This window comes from Lepisosteus oculatus, chromosome 12 (genome assembly GCF_040954835.1).
Source record: "Lepisosteus oculatus isolate fLepOcu1 chromosome 12, fLepOcu1.hap2, whole genome shotgun sequence".
Classification (NCBI taxonomy): Eukaryota; Metazoa; Chordata; class Actinopteri; order Semionotiformes; family Lepisosteidae; genus Lepisosteus; species Lepisosteus oculatus.
Window position 1 is genome coordinate 7,003,971 of NC_090707.1, and position 18,530 is coordinate 7,022,500.

The 18,530-nt window shown below is 55.0% G+C and overlaps 1 protein-coding gene across 9 annotated transcripts in view; it reads right to left on the reverse strand.

Annotated features, from left to right (window-relative positions):
* Positions 1–483: 483 nt before the first annotated feature.
* The window catches only part of ankrd44 (ankyrin repeat domain 44), a 34,110-nt gene continuing 16,063 nt past the window's right edge, over positions 484–18,530 (reverse strand). For 2 of the 9 annotated variants that reach the window (XM_069196465.1, XM_069196464.1), the window contains exons 10-28: positions 18,438–18,530; positions 17,060–17,142; positions 14,261–14,378; positions 13,996–14,064; positions 13,769–13,909; positions 12,060–12,125; positions 10,086–10,197; positions 9,251–9,322; positions 8,959–9,160; positions 8,154–8,241; positions 7,738–7,855; positions 6,468–6,684; positions 5,970–6,057; positions 5,252–5,335; positions 4,887–5,032; positions 4,502–4,584; positions 3,945–4,027; positions 3,724–3,815; positions 484–3,303 (exon numbers count right to left, since the gene is read on the reverse strand). The exon at positions 18,438–18,530 is cut by the window's right edge and continues 22 nt beyond it. In XM_069196465.1, the coding sequence (XP_069052566.1) occupies positions 3,044–3,303; positions 3,724–3,815; positions 3,945–4,027; positions 4,502–4,584; positions 4,887–5,032; positions 5,252–5,335; positions 5,970–6,057; positions 6,468–6,684; positions 7,738–7,855; positions 8,154–8,241; positions 8,959–9,160; positions 9,251–9,322; positions 10,086–10,197; positions 12,060–12,125; positions 13,769–13,909; positions 13,996–14,064; positions 14,261–14,378; positions 17,060–17,142; positions 18,438–18,530 (2,215 nt within the window). In that variant the 3' untranslated portion in view covers positions 484–3,043. Of the gene's footprint in view, positions 3,304–3,723; positions 3,816–3,944; positions 4,028–4,076; positions 4,327–4,501; positions 4,585–4,886; positions 5,033–5,251; positions 5,336–5,969; positions 6,058–6,467; positions 6,685–7,737; positions 7,856–8,153; positions 8,242–8,958; positions 9,161–9,250; positions 9,323–10,085; positions 10,198–12,059; positions 12,126–13,768; positions 13,910–13,995; positions 14,065–14,260; positions 14,379–17,059; positions 17,143–18,437 lie in introns of those variants that run through there. The other 7 variants (XM_069196468.1, XM_069196466.1, XM_069196470.1 and 4 more) reach the window with 5 other exon arrangements.

Here is an 18,530-nt window from a genome sequence, read left to right on the forward strand (position 1 = left end):
TTGCTAGAATGATAGGTTCCCAATTATGATCAAGTATGGGAGGAAGCGTGGAGTGAGATTTTTAAAGAAAGTGACCCTCCAGGCTGGGATGGTTTGAAAGCAGTGTTCCAGCAGGGGGCGCTGCCTTGTCCCAAAAGTATTATTAATTGGCCATGGGAAAGGACCGTGTGGCATGTGCTTCTCACCCTTCCCCTAGCACAGCTGCCCCTCCAGCTGAGGCTGGAAGCTGTGCACACCCAATCCCTCTGTCCCTGAAATCTGCTGATGCATAGAAAGGGTCTCAGGCTACCACCTATACCCTATATATATACACACACGCCCAGAGGCCAGCCCCGGAGCAGGGCGTGGGAACTGTGTGCGCAGCGAAAACGGACACTCGGACACGCAGCTGCAGTCCGCCCCCAGCTGGCACGTGCCTGCGCGCCCGGGAGAGTACGGGAGTCTCGGCGCAGGAGCAAGAATGAGACGGCGGACACAGTGAGCCAGGGTTTTATATTATAATTATTCGATTCATAGAAAACACAACTCGCAGGGCCGAGCGGCGGTCTGGCTTGGACTGCTGCAGCAGGACCTCCGGCGAGAGGCGCGCACGAGCTCGTCGGATTGTCACAGGTTCCCACCGCCAGCACTCGGGCGATACAGATGGGCCGGGCCCGCTGCTGCTGCAGAAGTTCTACTTCCGCCTGCAGCACTCTTAAAATAACTGCAAAGGTTGTTTCATTTTTTTTTTAAGTTTCATATATTCTTGAAGTTTTAATTTTAATATTATTTGCTTCTAGTCTCCGCTGCACATTAAAACAGGTATTACAAAACAAGATTTAATTTCATCCTCGTTAATTCAAATTGACACACCCCCAAACACATATACATATACACACACACACACGCGTGCGCACTTGTGCAAATGACCAAGTTTTCACCAGAGGCTGGCTAACAATCCTCAGGGAGAGAGAGGGGGGAGAGGAGAAGGGAGGTTAAAAGACTGAACTGGTCCTCTCCCCCTCTCCCTCCCAGCTGGAATGGCTCTAGAGAAACAGACGGATGAAACTGCTTTGTCGCACGCGAACACGGACACTCTCGCTCTCGCACGGAAAAATACACGTCAAACATGTGTCAAAAAAAAATTACAAAGAGATGTACAAGGCACTGGACACGTTTGAAAAAGACTGGCACGACACTGCAGCTGAAGCAGATACCCCAGGAGGGGAGGGGAGATCACAGTTGGCACCTACCCCTGTCACGTCTGTAGGTCCCAGGGGGTTTTCCACGAAGGGACAGCGTGGTTCTTTTTTATAGGTCTTTCTGTACTCGATTCGAACAGGTGGGGAACTGATCCCGCTGGGGTGCACCCTTCCTGTCCTACAGGATTGGTTCACCTCGGTTTTCTGAAACCGTACCGAGACCCCCGCCTGACAGCTCAGTGTCACATGTGACCCCTCTCGCAGCAGGCTGATCCCCCGACACGCTGCAGGCCTCCAGCTCCACTGCTGAACACCCGCCAGCAACACTTCTGCTGCTCCATCACAGGAGGCGCGTTCTCTCCCAACAGGCCTCGGGGCTGAAACCAAGCCTTCCCCTTTCCATCTAGTATATTCAGTATTGTGGACGAGCCGGGGGCGCGGGGCACAAGCTGCCCCGTCACGTTGCTGAAGCCGATACCCCGGCTTCCTTCAGGCCACGGCTGGCTGAGATCCTCCAGTCAGGACAAGAGGCACTTTACACACAGTGTGGCGGGAGCATGGAACAAGCTGCCCAGCCCTGTGGCTAAAGCTTGCAACCATTTCATTCAAAAAAACAGCTGGCTGAGATTCTTGGATCAATTCACTACTAAGTACCAGGGGGGGGCCAGATGCGGCCCCTAACAGAGCCTGCTGTATTTTCAGGGGGCCTCTATCCACCCCCGGGCCTGGGGGGCACACTGTCCTGGGATTTTCATTCCACTCCAGACTTTTAACCAGACCTGAGTGAACTGGGCTCCTTGAGCACAGTTTCCTGGTCTTTACTCATGGGGGGCTGGGAGTCGGGAGCCTGCGGGTCTCCTGCTCCAGGAGTGAATGGCGCAGGGGACGGGGATACAGCCCCACTCCGACACCGTGCTGGCACAAGGGGGGGGCGTCCAGCGATTTGTTTTTTGTACTCGTAACGTCTGGCCACAGCAGAGGCCACGCTCACCCCTCGGGAAGAGTCACCCCAAGGGGGCTGCGGTAACCCACGACCGAAGTCTCCCCGCGACTGCACGCAGGAGAGAGGAAAGAACGGAAAGAGCAATGGCCAGTGGGGAAAAACGGGAGCGAATCCGGAGCTGCAGGGAAGCTGCGGTCCCCGGCCGAAGTACCGTTCCCGGAGCTGTGCAGGAGGGGGCCCTCCCCGGGACTGGGCCTGACTTCCACTCATTTCACATATTCTTAGAACACCAGTGGGATTAAAAACACCCTCCCTGCGCTAAAAAATAACCTAAAATCATCTCTAGGAACGTGTGAAGATGCTGTATATAAATACACAGGGCACAGCAGTGCGGTAGGAGAAAGAGCACACCCACCCCAGGACACGGGCCCGGCCCTAACTCTCCCTCTGCAGCACAGCCTGACTGCAAGAGCGTCTGCGTCAGGCCCTGCTCCAGGCCAGCGCTTCCAAGGGGAGGGCGTGTCCGTGTCCGCTGCCGTTCCGGGCCTGGGGTCGTGTCCTTTCCACGAGGCAAGGCAGGGCACATCTTCTAAGTCCTAAAATCTGAATCAAGTTAAAATGGGTGGCGCTACCCCACCCACCCACCCTCCAGCGGAGGAGCGACCCCGTCAGGCCGCGCCCGGGGCGCCTGGTGGGGGAAGCAGGATAAGTGCTCATCGGTTCTCTGGCCAGTCCATCTGCTTCAGCCCCGGCCACGGGGACGAGGGGACGAGGGGACGCTGGGGGCGGGCGGTGTCTCCGCGCTCGTCTGCAAGCCCCCCTCCTGCTTCCAGACACACACGCCTGTCCGTGCCCACAACCCCCGCTCGTCCGCAAAGGCCCCTGCCCTCCACGGCCACCTGCAGGGGGCGCCACGGGCTCAGAAGGTCTCGGAATCGGAGTCGTTCTCGGTGGTGTCCCCCTGGCCCTCGCTGGGGGGGCCGGAGGCGCCGGCGGGGCTTGGAGGGGACCGAGCACCCCTGCCGCCCCCCCTCCCAGCTATCGGCGCCTTCAGGAGGGAGCCAGGGGAGGGCGCTCCGGAGCTGCAAGGGGAGCAGAAAGGCATCATGGTAGCCAGAATGAGCGCCAGGCAGTCAGCCACCTCTCTGTTAGGAGCACAAGCCAGAGCGGGAGTGAGACCTGGGGGAGAGAGACAGGGAGGGGCGGGGGGGGGGACAAGGCAGCATCCCGTTAGTGAGAGACACAGCCGGCCCAGGGAGACAGACACAGACGGACACGGACCGAGAGAGAGGGGGAGGGAGTGTCAGAGCCGAGGTGGAAGGAGCAGAACTGGACACGTGCACAGAAGACGGGTCAGAGTGGGACAGAGACGGGAGACACAAGACCAGCCAGATGCTTTTTCTCTCCCTCAGACAATCGGACACAGGGAGGCAGGCCTGCTGCCATGCTGTGGTTAGACAGGGCGCTACACAACGACACTGCATGCAGACGCCATAACTTGTACTGAGGAATATTGGCGTGGGGCGACGGCAAGCGGTCTGCTTCTGAGGCGTCGGCCTGTCTCGCTGTCGTGTTTGAACGGGCCGGCGTCTCACGTACCGTTCTCATCCTGAAGCTGGACACTGGCCCCTCGGGACAGCAGCTCCTGGACAACGTGCTTCAGTCCACTGCGGGCAGCCAGGTGGAGAGGACTGGGAGAGAGAGACGGAGAGGCTTCACTGCACTGCAGTGTACACAGAAACAGACCACAGAGACGAGAGTAGAGCCGGAAAGAAGACGCACAGCAGAAAGACAGACACAAACGCGCCTCGAATACTCACGTCTGCAGCGCTGCATTGGCGGCGTTGATGAGGTTTGGGTCTGTCAGCTTCTCCAGAATTAACAGAGCACACTGCTCCTGCCCCTTCACAGAGAGACAGAGGGGTTAATGCACACTGCTCCTGCCCCTTCACGGAGGGACAGGGGTTAATGCACACTGCTCCTGCCCCTTCACAGAGAGACAGAGGGGTTAATGCACACTGCTCCTGCCCCTTCACAGAGAGACAGAGGGGTTAATGCACACTGCTCCTGCCCCTTCACGGAGAGACAGGGGGGTTAATGCACACTGCTCCTGCCCCTTCACGGAGAGACAGAGGGGTTAATGCACACTGCTCCTGCCCCTTCACGGAGAGACAGAGGGGTTAATGCACACTGCTCCTGCCCCTTGGGCCCGAGCTGTGACAGGTGTGTGCAGTCACTCAATGGATCTTAAGCGTCTGTAATTCTCTCAGCAACGTGCCTGAGACAAGAAGGTAATGATGCAGAGGCACTTGAAAGTGAACTGCACTGAGACAGCCATCATCATTATTAAAAACTGCGCCCCTGGGTGGTGACTCACATTACTGCAGGCCAGGTGAAGCGCTGTGTTCTTCTTGTGGTCTGTGAGGCTCAGGTTGGCCTTTGCACTTCCTACCAGCTCCCCTGAAACAACAACGGTACAACACTGTAACACAATTTGACACAACAACGAACACAGCACTGGTGAGACACAGCGATGGGAATTCATCAAGAAAGATGGTGAGACTGACGGCCCAGGCTCAAACAGGCAGTCAGACACAGTTTGAGAGGCAGGCAGAATGTGACAGCGGGAGACCGCTGGACAGCTCAGCATGTAGAAACAGATAGGCAGTTCCAGACAGTGAGAAGCCAGACCGAAACACTCAGAAAGAGGGAGTTACAGATCGAGGCAGGCCGTAGAATACACAGCAGGGCGGGACTCGTACCTACAGCCCCGACGCTGCCCTGCTCCGCCCCCATCATCACCGCGCTGCGCCCTGATTGGTCCACGGCGTTCCCAGATGCCCCATGGGACAGCAGCAGCTGCAGGCAGTCCACATGGTCCATGAAGGCTGCTGCGTGGAGAGGGGTCCTGCGGGGAGAGGGAGGGGGGAGACAGCCCAGCATGTGATCTCCTGTCCCAGCCTGAGGAACAGCGTCCTGTCTCCCAGTAATGCTCCACATGTTTGCATGTAAATGTCTTATGACGTGTCTGTATTGTAAATGGCTGTAGATTAAATATTAATTGTATGTGCTTTGGCAACACTTGATTTATTCATCGGTCAGTATTTTTCTCAGACACCTCCCTTACCTTCCCTTGGCATCACTGCAGTTAACAATGTCAGAGCCCAGAGCATCCAGCAGCATAGAAGCACAGGCCTCATGGTTATTCATCCTGTAGGGCACAGCACACAGCAATGTCCAGTACGGTACTGTACCATTATACACACAGCACACAGCAATGTCCAGTACGGTACTGTACCATTATACACACAGCACACAGCAATGTCCAGTACGGTACTGTACCATTATACACACAGCACACAGCAATGTCCAGTACGGTACTGTACCATTATACACACAGCACACAGCAATGTCCAGTACGGTACTGTACCATTATACACACAGCACACAGCAATGTCCAGTACAGTACTGTACAATTATACACACAGCACACAGTGCTGAACACGCAGCAATGTCCAGTACAGTACTGTACCATAATACACACAGCACACAGCACTGAACACGCAGCAATGCCCAGTACAGTATTATACACAGAGCACAGCTACTGTATCAGTCAACACAGCACAGCACTGAGCACAGGGTCCAACACACATATATGCTGTATATAAACAATGCGATACTCACAGCTACTGGATCTCACAACAACACAACTGTACACTACAAACATACACTCATAGCTACATGATCACACAACAACATGACTGTACACTACACACACTCATACTGTAGCTACAGGATCGCACAACAGCAGTGAATTCAGCCGAAGTCGCGTTAGTGACACTCACACTGCACAGTGCAGTGGGGTGAAGGGGTTCCCCTCGAAACGACGACAGGCCTTCTGCTCCAGAAGCACCTCGACACAGCTCTCATGACCTGAGGAAATGTGGACACCAGTCAGACTGTGTCTGTGTAGCTGTGTGTCCAGTGTAAGTCGGTGTATCAGTGTGTGTTCAGTGCAGTATTGCTGTAGTCCAGTGTGTCAGTGTGTTCAGTGCAGTACAGCTGTACTCAGTGTAAAGCCAGTGTATCAGTTTGTTCAGTGGGTGTCCAGTGTAGTACAGCTGTACCCAGTATAAAGACAGTGTGTCAGTGTGTTCAGTGCAGTACAGCTGTACTCAGTGTAAAGCCAGTGTATCAGTGTGTTCAGTGTGTGTCCAGTGCAGTACAGCTGTACCCAGTGTAAAGCCAGTGTATCAGTGTGTTCAGTGTGTGTCCAGTGCAGTACAGCTGTACCCAGTGTAAAGCCAGTGTCTCGTGTGTTCAGAGTGTGTTCAGTGCAGTACCGCTGTAGCAGGCCCAGTGCAGTGGGGTGTAGCCCCTGTTGTCTCGGAAAGGGGGCGAGCCCTCAGACAGAGCGATGTTCAGCAGTTCGTTCAGGCAGGAAGCGTGTCCCCCAGCGGCTGCCAGGTGCAAGGGGGTTCGTCCGGCAGCGTCCCCCACACACACGGCCGCCTCCTGCTCCAGCAGGCACTGCACGCACTCCTCCTGTCCGCACAGCAGCTGGGGGAGAGAGGAACAGTGACTCTGCGGCACGGGCCCGGCCACACAGCTGCTGGGACAGTACGGAACGTCTCGTCGCTGCGTCAGGACAGCAGGACAGCAGTCCAGACCAGTCACTCACCCAGAGGTGCACTGCTGACAGTTCAGTCCAGTCACTTCCAGAACAGAGCAGTGTTGGTGCACTACAGTCCTGTCTGGTCTTCTACAGTATAGAGCAGTGATAGTGCACTACAGTCCTGTCTGGTCTTCTACAGTATAGAGCAGTGTTGGTGCACTACAGTCCTGTCCGGTCTTCTACAGTATAGAGCAGTGATAGTGCACTACAGTCCTGTCTGGTCTTCTACAGTACAGAGCAGTGTTGGTGCACTACAGTCCTGTCTGGTCTTCTACAGTATAGAGCAGTGATAGTGCACTACAGTCCTGTCTGGTCTTCTACAGTACAGAGCAGTGTTGGTGCACTACAGTCCTGTCTGGTCTTCTACAGTACAGAGCAGTGATAGTGCACTACAGTCCTGTCTGGTCTTCTACAGTATAGAGCAGTGTTAGTGCACTACACCCCAGTCTGGTCTTCTACAGTATAGAGCAGTGTTAGTGCACTACAGTCCAGTCTGGTCTTCTACAGTATAGAGCAGTGTTGGTGCACTACAGTCCAGTCCGGTCTTCTACAGTATAGAGCAGTGTTAGTGCACTACAGTCCTGTCCGGTCTTCTACAGTATAGAGCAGTGTTAATGCACTACACCCCAGTCTGGTCTTCTACAGTATAGAGCAGTGTTAGTGCACTACAGTCCAGTCTGGTCTTCTACAGTATAGAGCAGTGTTAATGCACTACACCCCAGTCTGGTCTTCTACAGTATAGAGCAGTCTTAGTGCACTACACCCCAGTCTGGTCTTCTACAGTATAGAGCAGTGTTAGTGCACTATACCCCAGTCTGGTCTTCTACAGTATAGAGCAGTGTTAGTGCACTACACCCCAGTCTGGTCTTCTACAGTATAGAGCAGTGTTAGTGCACTACAGTCCTGTCCAGTACAGTGTACTGTGCCTTATCACTAACCCCAATGTGCAACGCAGTGCGGCCTTGTGAATCCGCAATGTCCACACTGGCCTCTCTCTCCAACAGCACAGACACAGCATCACCATGACCACCCGCGACTGCCAGCATCAGGGGTGTCCTGAGGGTCAGAGGGCAAAGGTCAGGGCTCAGCCTCTCTCTGCAGATCCTCTATACTGAAAATAATGCGTCCAATGGCAAAGGCTCTACTTTTGCTGTGAACACTACCAGCAATTATGAGACCATTATTCATTATACTCTTTAACAGCTACTAATTCTGCTACTAAACTACCATTAATGACAACAATGCAATGCAATACGTTTTTCATGGCGTGCATAAAATAGCCATCGCCTTCCCCCATGTGCAGTATGAACACAGTTGATAAAAGAGAGACGAGGGTGGTGTTGGAGAGACTCACTGTCCCTGAGAGTCCACGGCATCTACCACATCTGTGCTGTCAGCACCCTCTATCAGCAGTCGCAGGCATGACGTGTGGCCATTCATCGCTGAGGGTGGGAGGCAGAGTGAGGGAGAGGGGGAGGAGGAGGGAGAGGGAATCGAGAAGGGGGGGAGAGAGAGAACAGCGGGAAAAGAGTGAGTGCTGCTTTTTCTCACACTGTAGGACACACCAAGACACTGCAAAACTGCAGCCCTGGGTTCAGGAGCAACTTTCAAGAGGGCACAGTCAGACTTATTCTGCATGTTGAAGTCTGTACTAATGAGGAACAAGTAAAGGTTCATTCCAGGCTGAAAAGAGAAGGAAAGAAACACAACGATTTGGCTGTGGAGCCTTCCTCGGGTGTCACCTGAAGGCTTCTCAACACCTGAAGAAGGCTCTACAACCGAAACGTTGTGTTACTTCTCTTTTCAGCCTGGAATAAACCTTTACTTGTTCCTTTGCAGCCTACGCATGCTGACGCAGCTCCCTGCTTGAACTAGCTCGGTACTAATAGCGTTCTCCAAAAGCACTTGAACTGAGCAGAAGGTGAGCCCTGTATTCCAGATGTCTGGGCCATGTCATGAGCTGACTGTGACTGGGGTTCCCCAGGACGTGCTGGGCTCTGGTGGGCTCTGGTGGGCTCTGGTGGGCTCTGGTGGGGTCCGGTCCGCCCAGTCAAGGCCGCAGTGCTTGTGGAGCTCACTGAGCGACAGCCAGCTCTGACAGGTGGGCTCGTGGGACAGAGCAGACAGAAACCCTGGCCCCCCTGCACCGAGAGTATTACCAGCGAGGTGCAGCGGTGTCCTGCCACACACGGTGTCTCGGGTGCTGGGCGAGGCGCCCTGGCTCAGCAAGGTGTGCACACACTCCATGTGGCCCCTCAGCGCCGCCAGGGCCAGGGGGGTCCGGCCCCCCTCGTCCACCCGCTCGACCTCACAGCCCCCCTGCAGCAGCACCTCCACCGCCTGGGACTGCCCGTGGTACGCCTAGGGAACAACAGGGGGCAGCGTTGAGCGCCGTGCAGGTCGGGCACGGCTACACCGCCCCGTCTAAGGGGGACACCCGCTCACACCCACCGCCAGATGCAGGGGGCCCCTGAATCCAGGGGAGCCCAGGTCTTCCAGCCGGGTCTCCTCTCGGTCCAGGAGCTGGAAAACAAGCAACAGCGCCGTCAGAGCCAACAGCAGGCAGCGGGGACACGGACAAACTCCACCTGCCACAACCCCAGCCTCGGCTACAGGCTCGTATGCAAATCGCGCCAGTGAAAACACACTGACTATCAGATCAAATTCATATCTATGCAAATCTGTCACAATAGGGTAACGTGCCTATAACGTCTAGCTGCCGACACCAGTTTGCACACGAGCTATGCGACAGGCAGCTTGCAGATCTCGAGAGATCTCTCGGGAATCTCTACGGGGCACAGCAGATGCACCGCAGGGGGGGAGAGAGAAATCCATCTCTGTGCAGCACTGCAGGGCTGTCAGAAACACATGGCTCCCCGCAGGAAGTACAGCCAGACGAGAAACCGGACACGGGAGGCACACATGTCCAGAGTGACACACCAGAAAGACCCTCCTCCTCCACACAGAGGAGCTCATGACTCCTTAACCCTGCTGCCAGAGACTTGCACAGCTGCTGGGTCCTTGCTGGCCTCTCTGCGCTCAGGCTAGAGATGTGAAGGGCAGCTATTGTTCATCTGTGATCAGGGGGCCTCCTATCCCTGCTTGGGGGTCTGAGCCACACAGAGCCACACAGCCCCAGGAGGACAGGCCGCAAGTCATGAACTGAACCATCTTCCAGACCCGCAAATGGGATTTGGTTAATTTGATCATAGTTCTAGATCGGTGTAAGATCGGTTTTATTTCCTGAGTTGATGCTTGAGGATAGGCCCTGTGGAAAGCGTCTCACCAGCTCCAGGCAGTGCCGGTGTCCGTAGGCCGCGGCGTAGTGCACGGCACTGTAGCCCTGCCGGTCTCGCAGCGTCGCCTCCGCCTCGCTCTGCAGCAGGAACTCCAGGCACCTGCACGCGGAGACAGACAGCCGGTGAGGCAGCGGAGCCTCGGGGCGGGGGGGGGCGGGGGGGTCTCGGACACCAGCGCGCCGGCGTCGGCAGGGGGAGCACACGCGCTGCGTCGGATCGCCAGGCCGCACCGGGGACAACGGCCAGGGTGCAAGCGTGTTGAGAGAGAGCGGGTAGCGTTTACACCAGATCACTGCAAGACACGGCGCCGGGCGTGGGTGTTAGTACACGCGCACAGCCTGCTCGGACAGAGGCTCACAGGCACAGAAACTGGGGCTGAAGAAGGGAGAGGGTTCATCCTGGAAACACAGACCGAAACAAGCGTTTTACAACACTCTCACAGTAAACAGGCTCCCCTCAGGGCTAAAAATCTGAATTGCAAGAGCAACATGTCAGAGCTCTGTCTTGTAATTCTGATGATACAGCAATCAGCAAACTGAAGCCCATAAGACAGACAGCAAAGAAGGAGAAATCAACATCATTCGATACAAGTGCTCAGGACAGAACGCCCCATGAGCTAAGGAATGTGGACCACAGGAAGAAGATTCAGACACCGGAGGAACTGTATGAGTCACATGAGCACACAGAGACACGAGGGGGTTATTCACCCTGGTGGAGCCAGGATGATCCAGAGCCACAGGTAGGAAATCCAGCTAGGAATGGGACAATACGAAGTCATCACTATCATTCTGCTAGCGGTTTACTGCACTGCAACAGATATTAATAAGTAATAGTCCAGGAGTATGGGGATGTGTGGCCTCAGACTCAGCAGTGTTCAGTCCAGGAGTATGGGGGTGTGTGGCCTCAGGGTCAGCAGTGTTCAGTCCAGGAGTATGGGATGTGTGGCCTCAGACTCAGCAGTGTTCAGTCCAGGAGTATGGGGGTGTGTGGCCTCAGGGTCAGCAGTGTTCAGTCCAGGAGTATGGGATGTGTGGCCTCAGTGTCAGCAGTGTTCAGTCCAGGAGTATGGGGATGTGTGGCCTCAGTGTCAGCAGTGTTCAGTCCAGGAGTATGGGGATGTGTGGCCTCAGTGTCAGCAGTGTTCAGTCCAGGAGTATGGGGATGTGTGGCCTCAGTGTCAGCAGTGCTCAGTCCGGGAGTATGGGGATGTGTGGCCTCAGGGTCAGCAGTGTTCAGTCCGGGAGTATGGGATGTGTGGCCTCAGTGTCAGCAGTGTTCAGCCCAGGAGTATGGGGATGTGTGGCCTCAGTGTCAGCAGTGTTCAGTCCAGGAGTATGGGGATGTGTGGCCTCAGTGTCAGCAGTGTTCAGGAGTATGGGGATGTGTGGCCTCAGGCTCAGCAGTGTTCAGTCCAGGAGTGTGGAGGTGTGTGGCCTCAGGGTCAGCAGTGTTCAGCCCAGGAGTATGGGGATGTGTGGCCTCAGTGTCAGCAGTGTTCAGTCCAGGAGTATGGGGATGTGTGGCCTCAGTGTCAGCAGTGTTCAGTCCAGGAGTATGGGGATGTGTGGCCTCAGGGTCAGCAGTGTTCAGTCCAGGAGTATGGGGATGTGTGGCCTCAGGGTCAGCAGTGTTCAGCCCAGGAGTATGGGGATGTGTGGCCTCAGTGTCAGCAGTGTTCAGCCCAGGAGTATGGGGATGTGTGGCCTCAGTGTCAGCAGTGTTCAGTCCAGGAGTATGGGGATGTGTGGCCTCAGGGTCAGCAGTGTTCAGTCCAGGAGTATGGGGATGTGTGGCCTCAGTGCTGAGTCCGGTGAGTATTCAGGTGTTGGCCATGCGGTGTTGATGAACGACCCCTGGCATCACGCAGCCAGCAGACACAGACAGACAGGCAGAGAGACTGACGGGCGGCTCGGCGAGAATGGGGGTTAGTTCTGGGAGGGGCGGACCCCCGGTTCACTCACAGCGCGGCCTCCTTCTCCCTCTCCGCCTGCACTCCCTCGCTCTCCGGCTCCAGGACCACGCGCCTCCTTGAGACCAATCACAGGACAGAGCTGAGCCCACTCCCGTCGCCCTGAGCAACACGATGCGCTACAGCTCTTCTCCTGCTCCTTCCTGACCCCCCAGCCCTCTGCCCCGGCTCCAATACTGGGGTCCTCCCAGATTCAGGGCGCCGCCTCTGTGGAGGGGGCCACACGGGGGGACCTCTCAGCCTCTCGGGCCGAATTTCTCCTCTGCAGGCGTCACGGACTGTTCACCCCAAATTCAGGGCACTTTCTTTGGGAAGGGGGAGGAACAAGGCCCCCTGTGCTTGAACATCCGAAGGCCCAACTCTGGAACATTTACACAGGCCTCCTGAGGGGCAGATGTGCCAGCCTGCGCTGGTTTCCCATGAGGAAAAAGAACAGTTGTGCGTTTTCAAGGGGTCCATGATCACGATTACTGCACACACCCCCTACATAAGCAGCAAAATAAATACCCACTTTTCCACTCTTAATTCCCAGTTCTGATACTCTATCCTATTTTTTACAGTAGCTAAATGCAGAACCTACTGGCACTGGTGCCAATGCACCATCAAGTAAGTTGTACCCATACTGACCCAGTGGGCAGTGTGAATCACATATTATGGGAATATGTGCTGTCAAGCACATCCTGGGGACGGACTGCCCTCCCCTCTCCTTGTTTCCTGTCTCCTAATCCAGTGTGTCCAGTCTCATCCCTACATGTTGTGCCCTGCTGGTTTTTAAATCTTGATCCCGCCTTCCTAATCTCCTGTGGTACATGCATTCCCTGCAGGTCAACAGCAGCGTCTTCACACACAGGCAGACGCAGTTTACAGCGTGGCCGAGTGGCGGCACCGACGTTATCTTCAACTTGCCATTAACAGCTCAGCTCTGGGTGCGACATGACCGCGCAGAGCACGCCGACAAAACCGCGGTTTCTGCTCTGAGTCGGCAGCGCGACGTCGCTGCTTTTTATTAATGACTCGTGGCTCGTGAGCGAAAAGACCAGACCGGCTCAGCGTCTGCTGCACACTTGACCTGAATGCCTAGCGCTCGGCCTGAAAGTGGCGGTTTGATCGAGCACCAGCACAAGCTGCACAGTCAAGGGCAAGAGTCTGCACGCGCTGTGAAGCTCACGGAGAAACACAGATATGCTCGTTGCTCCAGATAAGAGTTTGACACAGTCTGAGGCTCGGGGAAGGGGGTACTGTATGTTGGGCCGGCATCCCAGCCTGGATGTGAATCTGTGACCACCAGGCTGTAGGGCAGGGGCAGGCAACTTGGGCTTCTTGGTTCCATGGTTCCAGCTAAACTCTCATTAGAAACGTTTTCTGCGCCAGCAGCATCTGTTAGTTCAGTATTTTAAGATCCTACGCAGTAGTTGCAGTGAAGCCCTGCGATGGTACGATCAGAGACTCCCAGACCTCTTCAAGGATTACAACCCCAAGATGTTCTGGGTCTTACCAAGCGCACACGTGCTTTTCAACCCCACCGAGCAAGAGGGCAACTGAACCTCCAGGGGCAAACCCGCCTCCATGACGGAGTCCAGAACTACAACATGCAGTTTAGACAGGACCTGCCTGGCACGGCGAGGAGATCGGTAATTAAGCACTGGATTTTAGGCCCAAAGAAGACACCGCGCCCCTGGGACACTGGGGTGCCCCTCTTACCTTCTATCAAGGTCGGAGGCAGCAGCGTAATGCAGGGCAGAGCGCCCCCACTGGTCGGCGGCGTTCACGCAGGTCCCCGAGGACACCAGCAGCTCCAGGCACTGATAGTGGCGGCTGGCGGCGGCGTAGTGCAGAGGCGTCCTGCGGCACACAGAGGCTCCCGTGAGTCTCTCTCTCTCTCTCTCACGCACCCACGCACACGTTCACTTCCTGTTGCCCGCCCTCACCTGCCACACTTGTCCTTCCTGCTGCAGTCCGCTCCACTGCTCAGCAGCAGCTTGACGCACTCCACGTTCCTGCGGGAAACAGACAGGGGGGGCGTCACCGGCACCGCTCTGGAAGGGGGCGCGAGGAAGGGGGCTGGGCAGACGGACAGGAAGTCGCCCCGAGCGACAGACACGGGTACAAGACGACGGCGAGGAGGGCTGGGGGCGGGCACAGGAGGGGACAGACTCTCCGGCAGGGTGCCGGTGCTGAGCCGGGCGGACTCACCCCCCTGCGGCAGCCGCGTGCAGACAGGTCCTCCCGAAGGCGTCAGGGGTGTCTATCTCAAAGCCTGCAGACAGGACCAACTCGTTACTGAAGGAGCACACTATGCTATACTTCCGGCCTGGGGCAGAGGCAGACACGCCGGCAGACGGACAGGCAGACAGGGAGGAGGAGGAGGAGGAGGAGGAGAAAGGGAAGGAAAGAGGCAGGGAGGAAGAGCAGGACAGGGAGGAGAAGACAGGAGAGAAGGGAGAGAGGTGGAGAGAGATGGGTGTTAGTAGTACGAAAGCAGACAGACAGGCTGATGGAGAGGAGACGAGTCTGGTTAAGTGTCCTCCGCTCTCCGGCATGAAGGCCAGGCCAGAGTCGCTCTTCCTGGGACAGGCAGCGTGGGATTCCGAGGGAGATTCTGCATGTGAGGAAACCTCCAGCATTACAGTCACCTGTAGTGTTTGGGGCCCTGGGCAAGTGCGTTTTCACAGGCCCTTTGGTCAGGGGTGCATAAAATAAATACTTGAAATTCACCCTGCCGGCCCTACAGTCCTCCTACAGGCACTGTGCTGTCCGATTTCCTGGCTCAGTGGTTCCATGCCCAGCTGCAGCCAGGGAATGTGTTTTATTTTATCCAACTCGCCGGCTGCCTCAGACGGCCCGTTTAACTGCTCTTTCGAGAGCGCCACTTTTCTGCTTCAGCGGCAGGGGTAATGTAGTATGACTTCAGCTACTGCGCTGATGGCCGGCAGCCGGTTTCAAAAACGGCCACCGACTTCCCCTCCCTCTCCCATGAACTTTACAGTTCTCTGCGTGGGCACTCGCGTGGGTCAGTCAAGTCAGTCAAGCTTGAATTCACGTTTTATATCCATACACCCAGCCCCAAGTCTAATTGGATCTTTTTTTGAGATAAACTATATCATTAAGCAAATGACAAGAGGCTTTTAGAAAGTTCCATGAGTGAGACAGACTTTAAACATCAGTGGTATATATACACAAGTAAATCAAGATTAATGTAATAGATCAGCAAGTGCATTTTTCTAAAACATAAAGTGCTTAACTCCTTATGTGTCGTACCGCAAGTTACAAGCAGACCAATGGCTGGATACGGAAATAGAAATAACCCCCATTTGACTCTTCTGGATGCATAGCCTACAGCCCCCCCCCCCAACGCCTTTGAAAAGGATCCCCACCAGCATCTCACCCTTCCTCCCCGTGTAGTTGGATTCAACACTATCTCCAGCGCAGGAACAGGCAAAGGCAGGAGGGAAAGATCTGGGCTGAGTGTTGGTCAGTGTCCCTCAGGGCTCCATGCTAGGTCCACACATACAGATACACAGGTGCAGGTGTCTGGAACCCGCTGGGCAAATGTGCCAGTTACACGAAGCTTGGAGGAATGGTCAAGTGCCAAGACACGGCCCTGGGCAGATGTATGGCATCTAAACCTCACTGTTAGTAGACACAGGGCCTTTGTGTTCAGGTGAGAATAGCACCGGACAGGACGAGACCACAGGAGGTGCAGAAGTTGGAATCACACAGTGACAAAAAGAACTGGGGACTGCAGTGGGTTCACTGCTTTCAGCACCTGGGTCACGCCAAGAAGTCATTAAAAAGCCAACAACACTCGGGCACACAGCACAGAGCGCTGAACGCACAGTAACTCAAGAGGGGTTATGGTGAAACTGTTCAATGCATTATGGGCAGACAACGGGATCCCCGCATATACCCGCCAGTAATCATTTCAAATTTCATTTAGAGAGCAGAACACGGAGACAACTGGAAAATGGTTAAATGCAGATTCTGCGCTAGTATTAGACGTCTTTCATAAACGGTGCCATTAATGCACGGACCGCATTACTAGGACACAGAGGAGGTGGAGACAGTGGGCGCATCAAGCCTGGGCCTGATACTGTGATAAATCCGCATGACTGTCTATTCTCATCGGCTCATTCTCCTGCTCCCCAGACACCTGCCCACCCCCCATCTCCCCCGCCGCCATCCCAGGGCTCACGCACAGAGGTAGCCTTAACGAAGAGAGCACACAGCAGCCTTACAGCAACTGCAAATACATGGGCTCAGCTGGAGACACCCCAGCTGGAACTCCACCAGAAGCACAGCACGGACTCTCACCCCTGCAGAAACACACACCACAGCCACACAACAGGTTCACACCCACAACCACACACACACACACTGCCACACACCAGGTTCACACCCACAACCACACATCAGGCACGTACACATAATCACACACACACACACACACACACACACACACACACACACTGCCACGCACCAGGCATGCACACATAATCACACACACACACACACACACACACACACACACACACACACACACACACTGCCACGCACCAGGCACGCACACATAATAACACACACACACACACACACACAAACACTGCCACGCACCAGGCACGCACACATAATAACACACACACACACACACACACACACACACACTACCACACACCAGGCACGCACACACACACTGCCACGCACCAGGCACGAACACAGTCAGGCACACACACACCAGGCACACACACTGTACAGTCACATAACTCCGTACCTACTGCCAAACATGGAACCCCACTCCCCTCCTCACCCCAACACCCAGCTGTGCCATCAGCCCCTTCTGCCCTGCTCACGACTACAAATAACCCCCAAACCTCCGCCAGTACTCACAACTAACCCAACAAGCCCAAGGCGCAATGTAGACACTTTCCAGGGGTTCTTCACCCCCCAGTTCACAATCTTCACCCCCCGCCCCTCTTTACCACCCCTCGCTTGTACCTGAGGACAGCAGCTTGCGACAGCAGTCAGAGTGGGCGTTCAGCGCTGCCAGGTGCAGAGGGAACATCCCATGGACCCCACGCCTGGAGAGGGGGTACAAAACTGCACTGTAACACAGCAGAATGCATTGTGTACTGTAGCACACTGCACTGTACTGCATCACACTGTACTGTACTGTAGCACACTGGTCTATTCTACTGCATCACACTGTACTGCATCACACTGTACTGTACTGTAGCACACTGTACTGTACTGCATCACACTGTGGTCTATTCTACTGCATCATACTGTACTGTAGCACACTGTGGTCTATTCTACTGCATCACACTGTACTGCATCACACTGTACTGTACTGTAGCACACTGTGGTCTATTCTACTGCATCATACTGTACTGCATCACACTGTACTGTACTGTACTGTAGCACACTGGTCTATTCTACTGCATCATACTGTACTGCATCACACTGTACTGTACTGTAGCACACTGTACTGTAGCACACTGGTCTATTCTACTGCATCATACTGTACTGCATCACACTGTACTGTACTGTAGCACACTGTGATCTATTCTACTGCATCATACTGTACTGTAGCACACTGGTCTATTCTACTGCATCATACTGTACTGTAGCACACTGCACTGTACTGTAGCACACCAACGTCTATTCTACTGCATCATACTGTACTGTAGCACACTGCACTGTACTGTAGCACACCGTGGTCTATTCTACTGCATCATACTGTACTGTAGCACACTGGTCTATTCTACTGCATCATACTGTACTGTAGCACACTGTACTGTACTGTAGCACACTGGTCTATTCTACTGCATCACACTGTACTGTACTGTAGTACTGTGACCTATTTGATTGCACCACCCTGTGATCTATTCTACTGTATTACTGTTCTGTATCAATATGATCTATTCTACTGTATCACACTGTGCCGCGTTGTCAGTTCTGTATTGTATTACATTGCGGTGCACTGCACTATACTATATTACACCGCACTGTACAACATATTGTCACCTTTGCTGTATCACACTGTGCTACAATACATTGTGTGCACAGCTGCTATTCTGTACAAATGCTTCAGCGAAACCTGCACAACTCGTCCTGCCAATAAGCTTCACTCCGAGTTACAGTGGGAGAAGCAGAGGACAGGGAGGGTGAGGAATCGGCCCCCCTTCCTCTGCTGCTGGGACAGGCCGAGCCCAGAACCCCAGGTGAGGGATCCTGTAAGCCCAGAACCCTGTCCTGGCAGCATGAGGTGTGGGACGGGACCACACCCAGCGCAGGGTGCGCGGGGATGGGCCTGCTGGCTCTCTGGTACTCGCCCGCCCAGCGCGGGCCGGCCCGGCGGCCATCAGCGACCGACCTGGTGCAGTCGGCCCCGCTGGTGATGAGGGTGTTGATGAGCAGCTCGTGGCCGTAGCGCGCCGCCACATGGAGAGGGGTGTTCCCGTCCTTG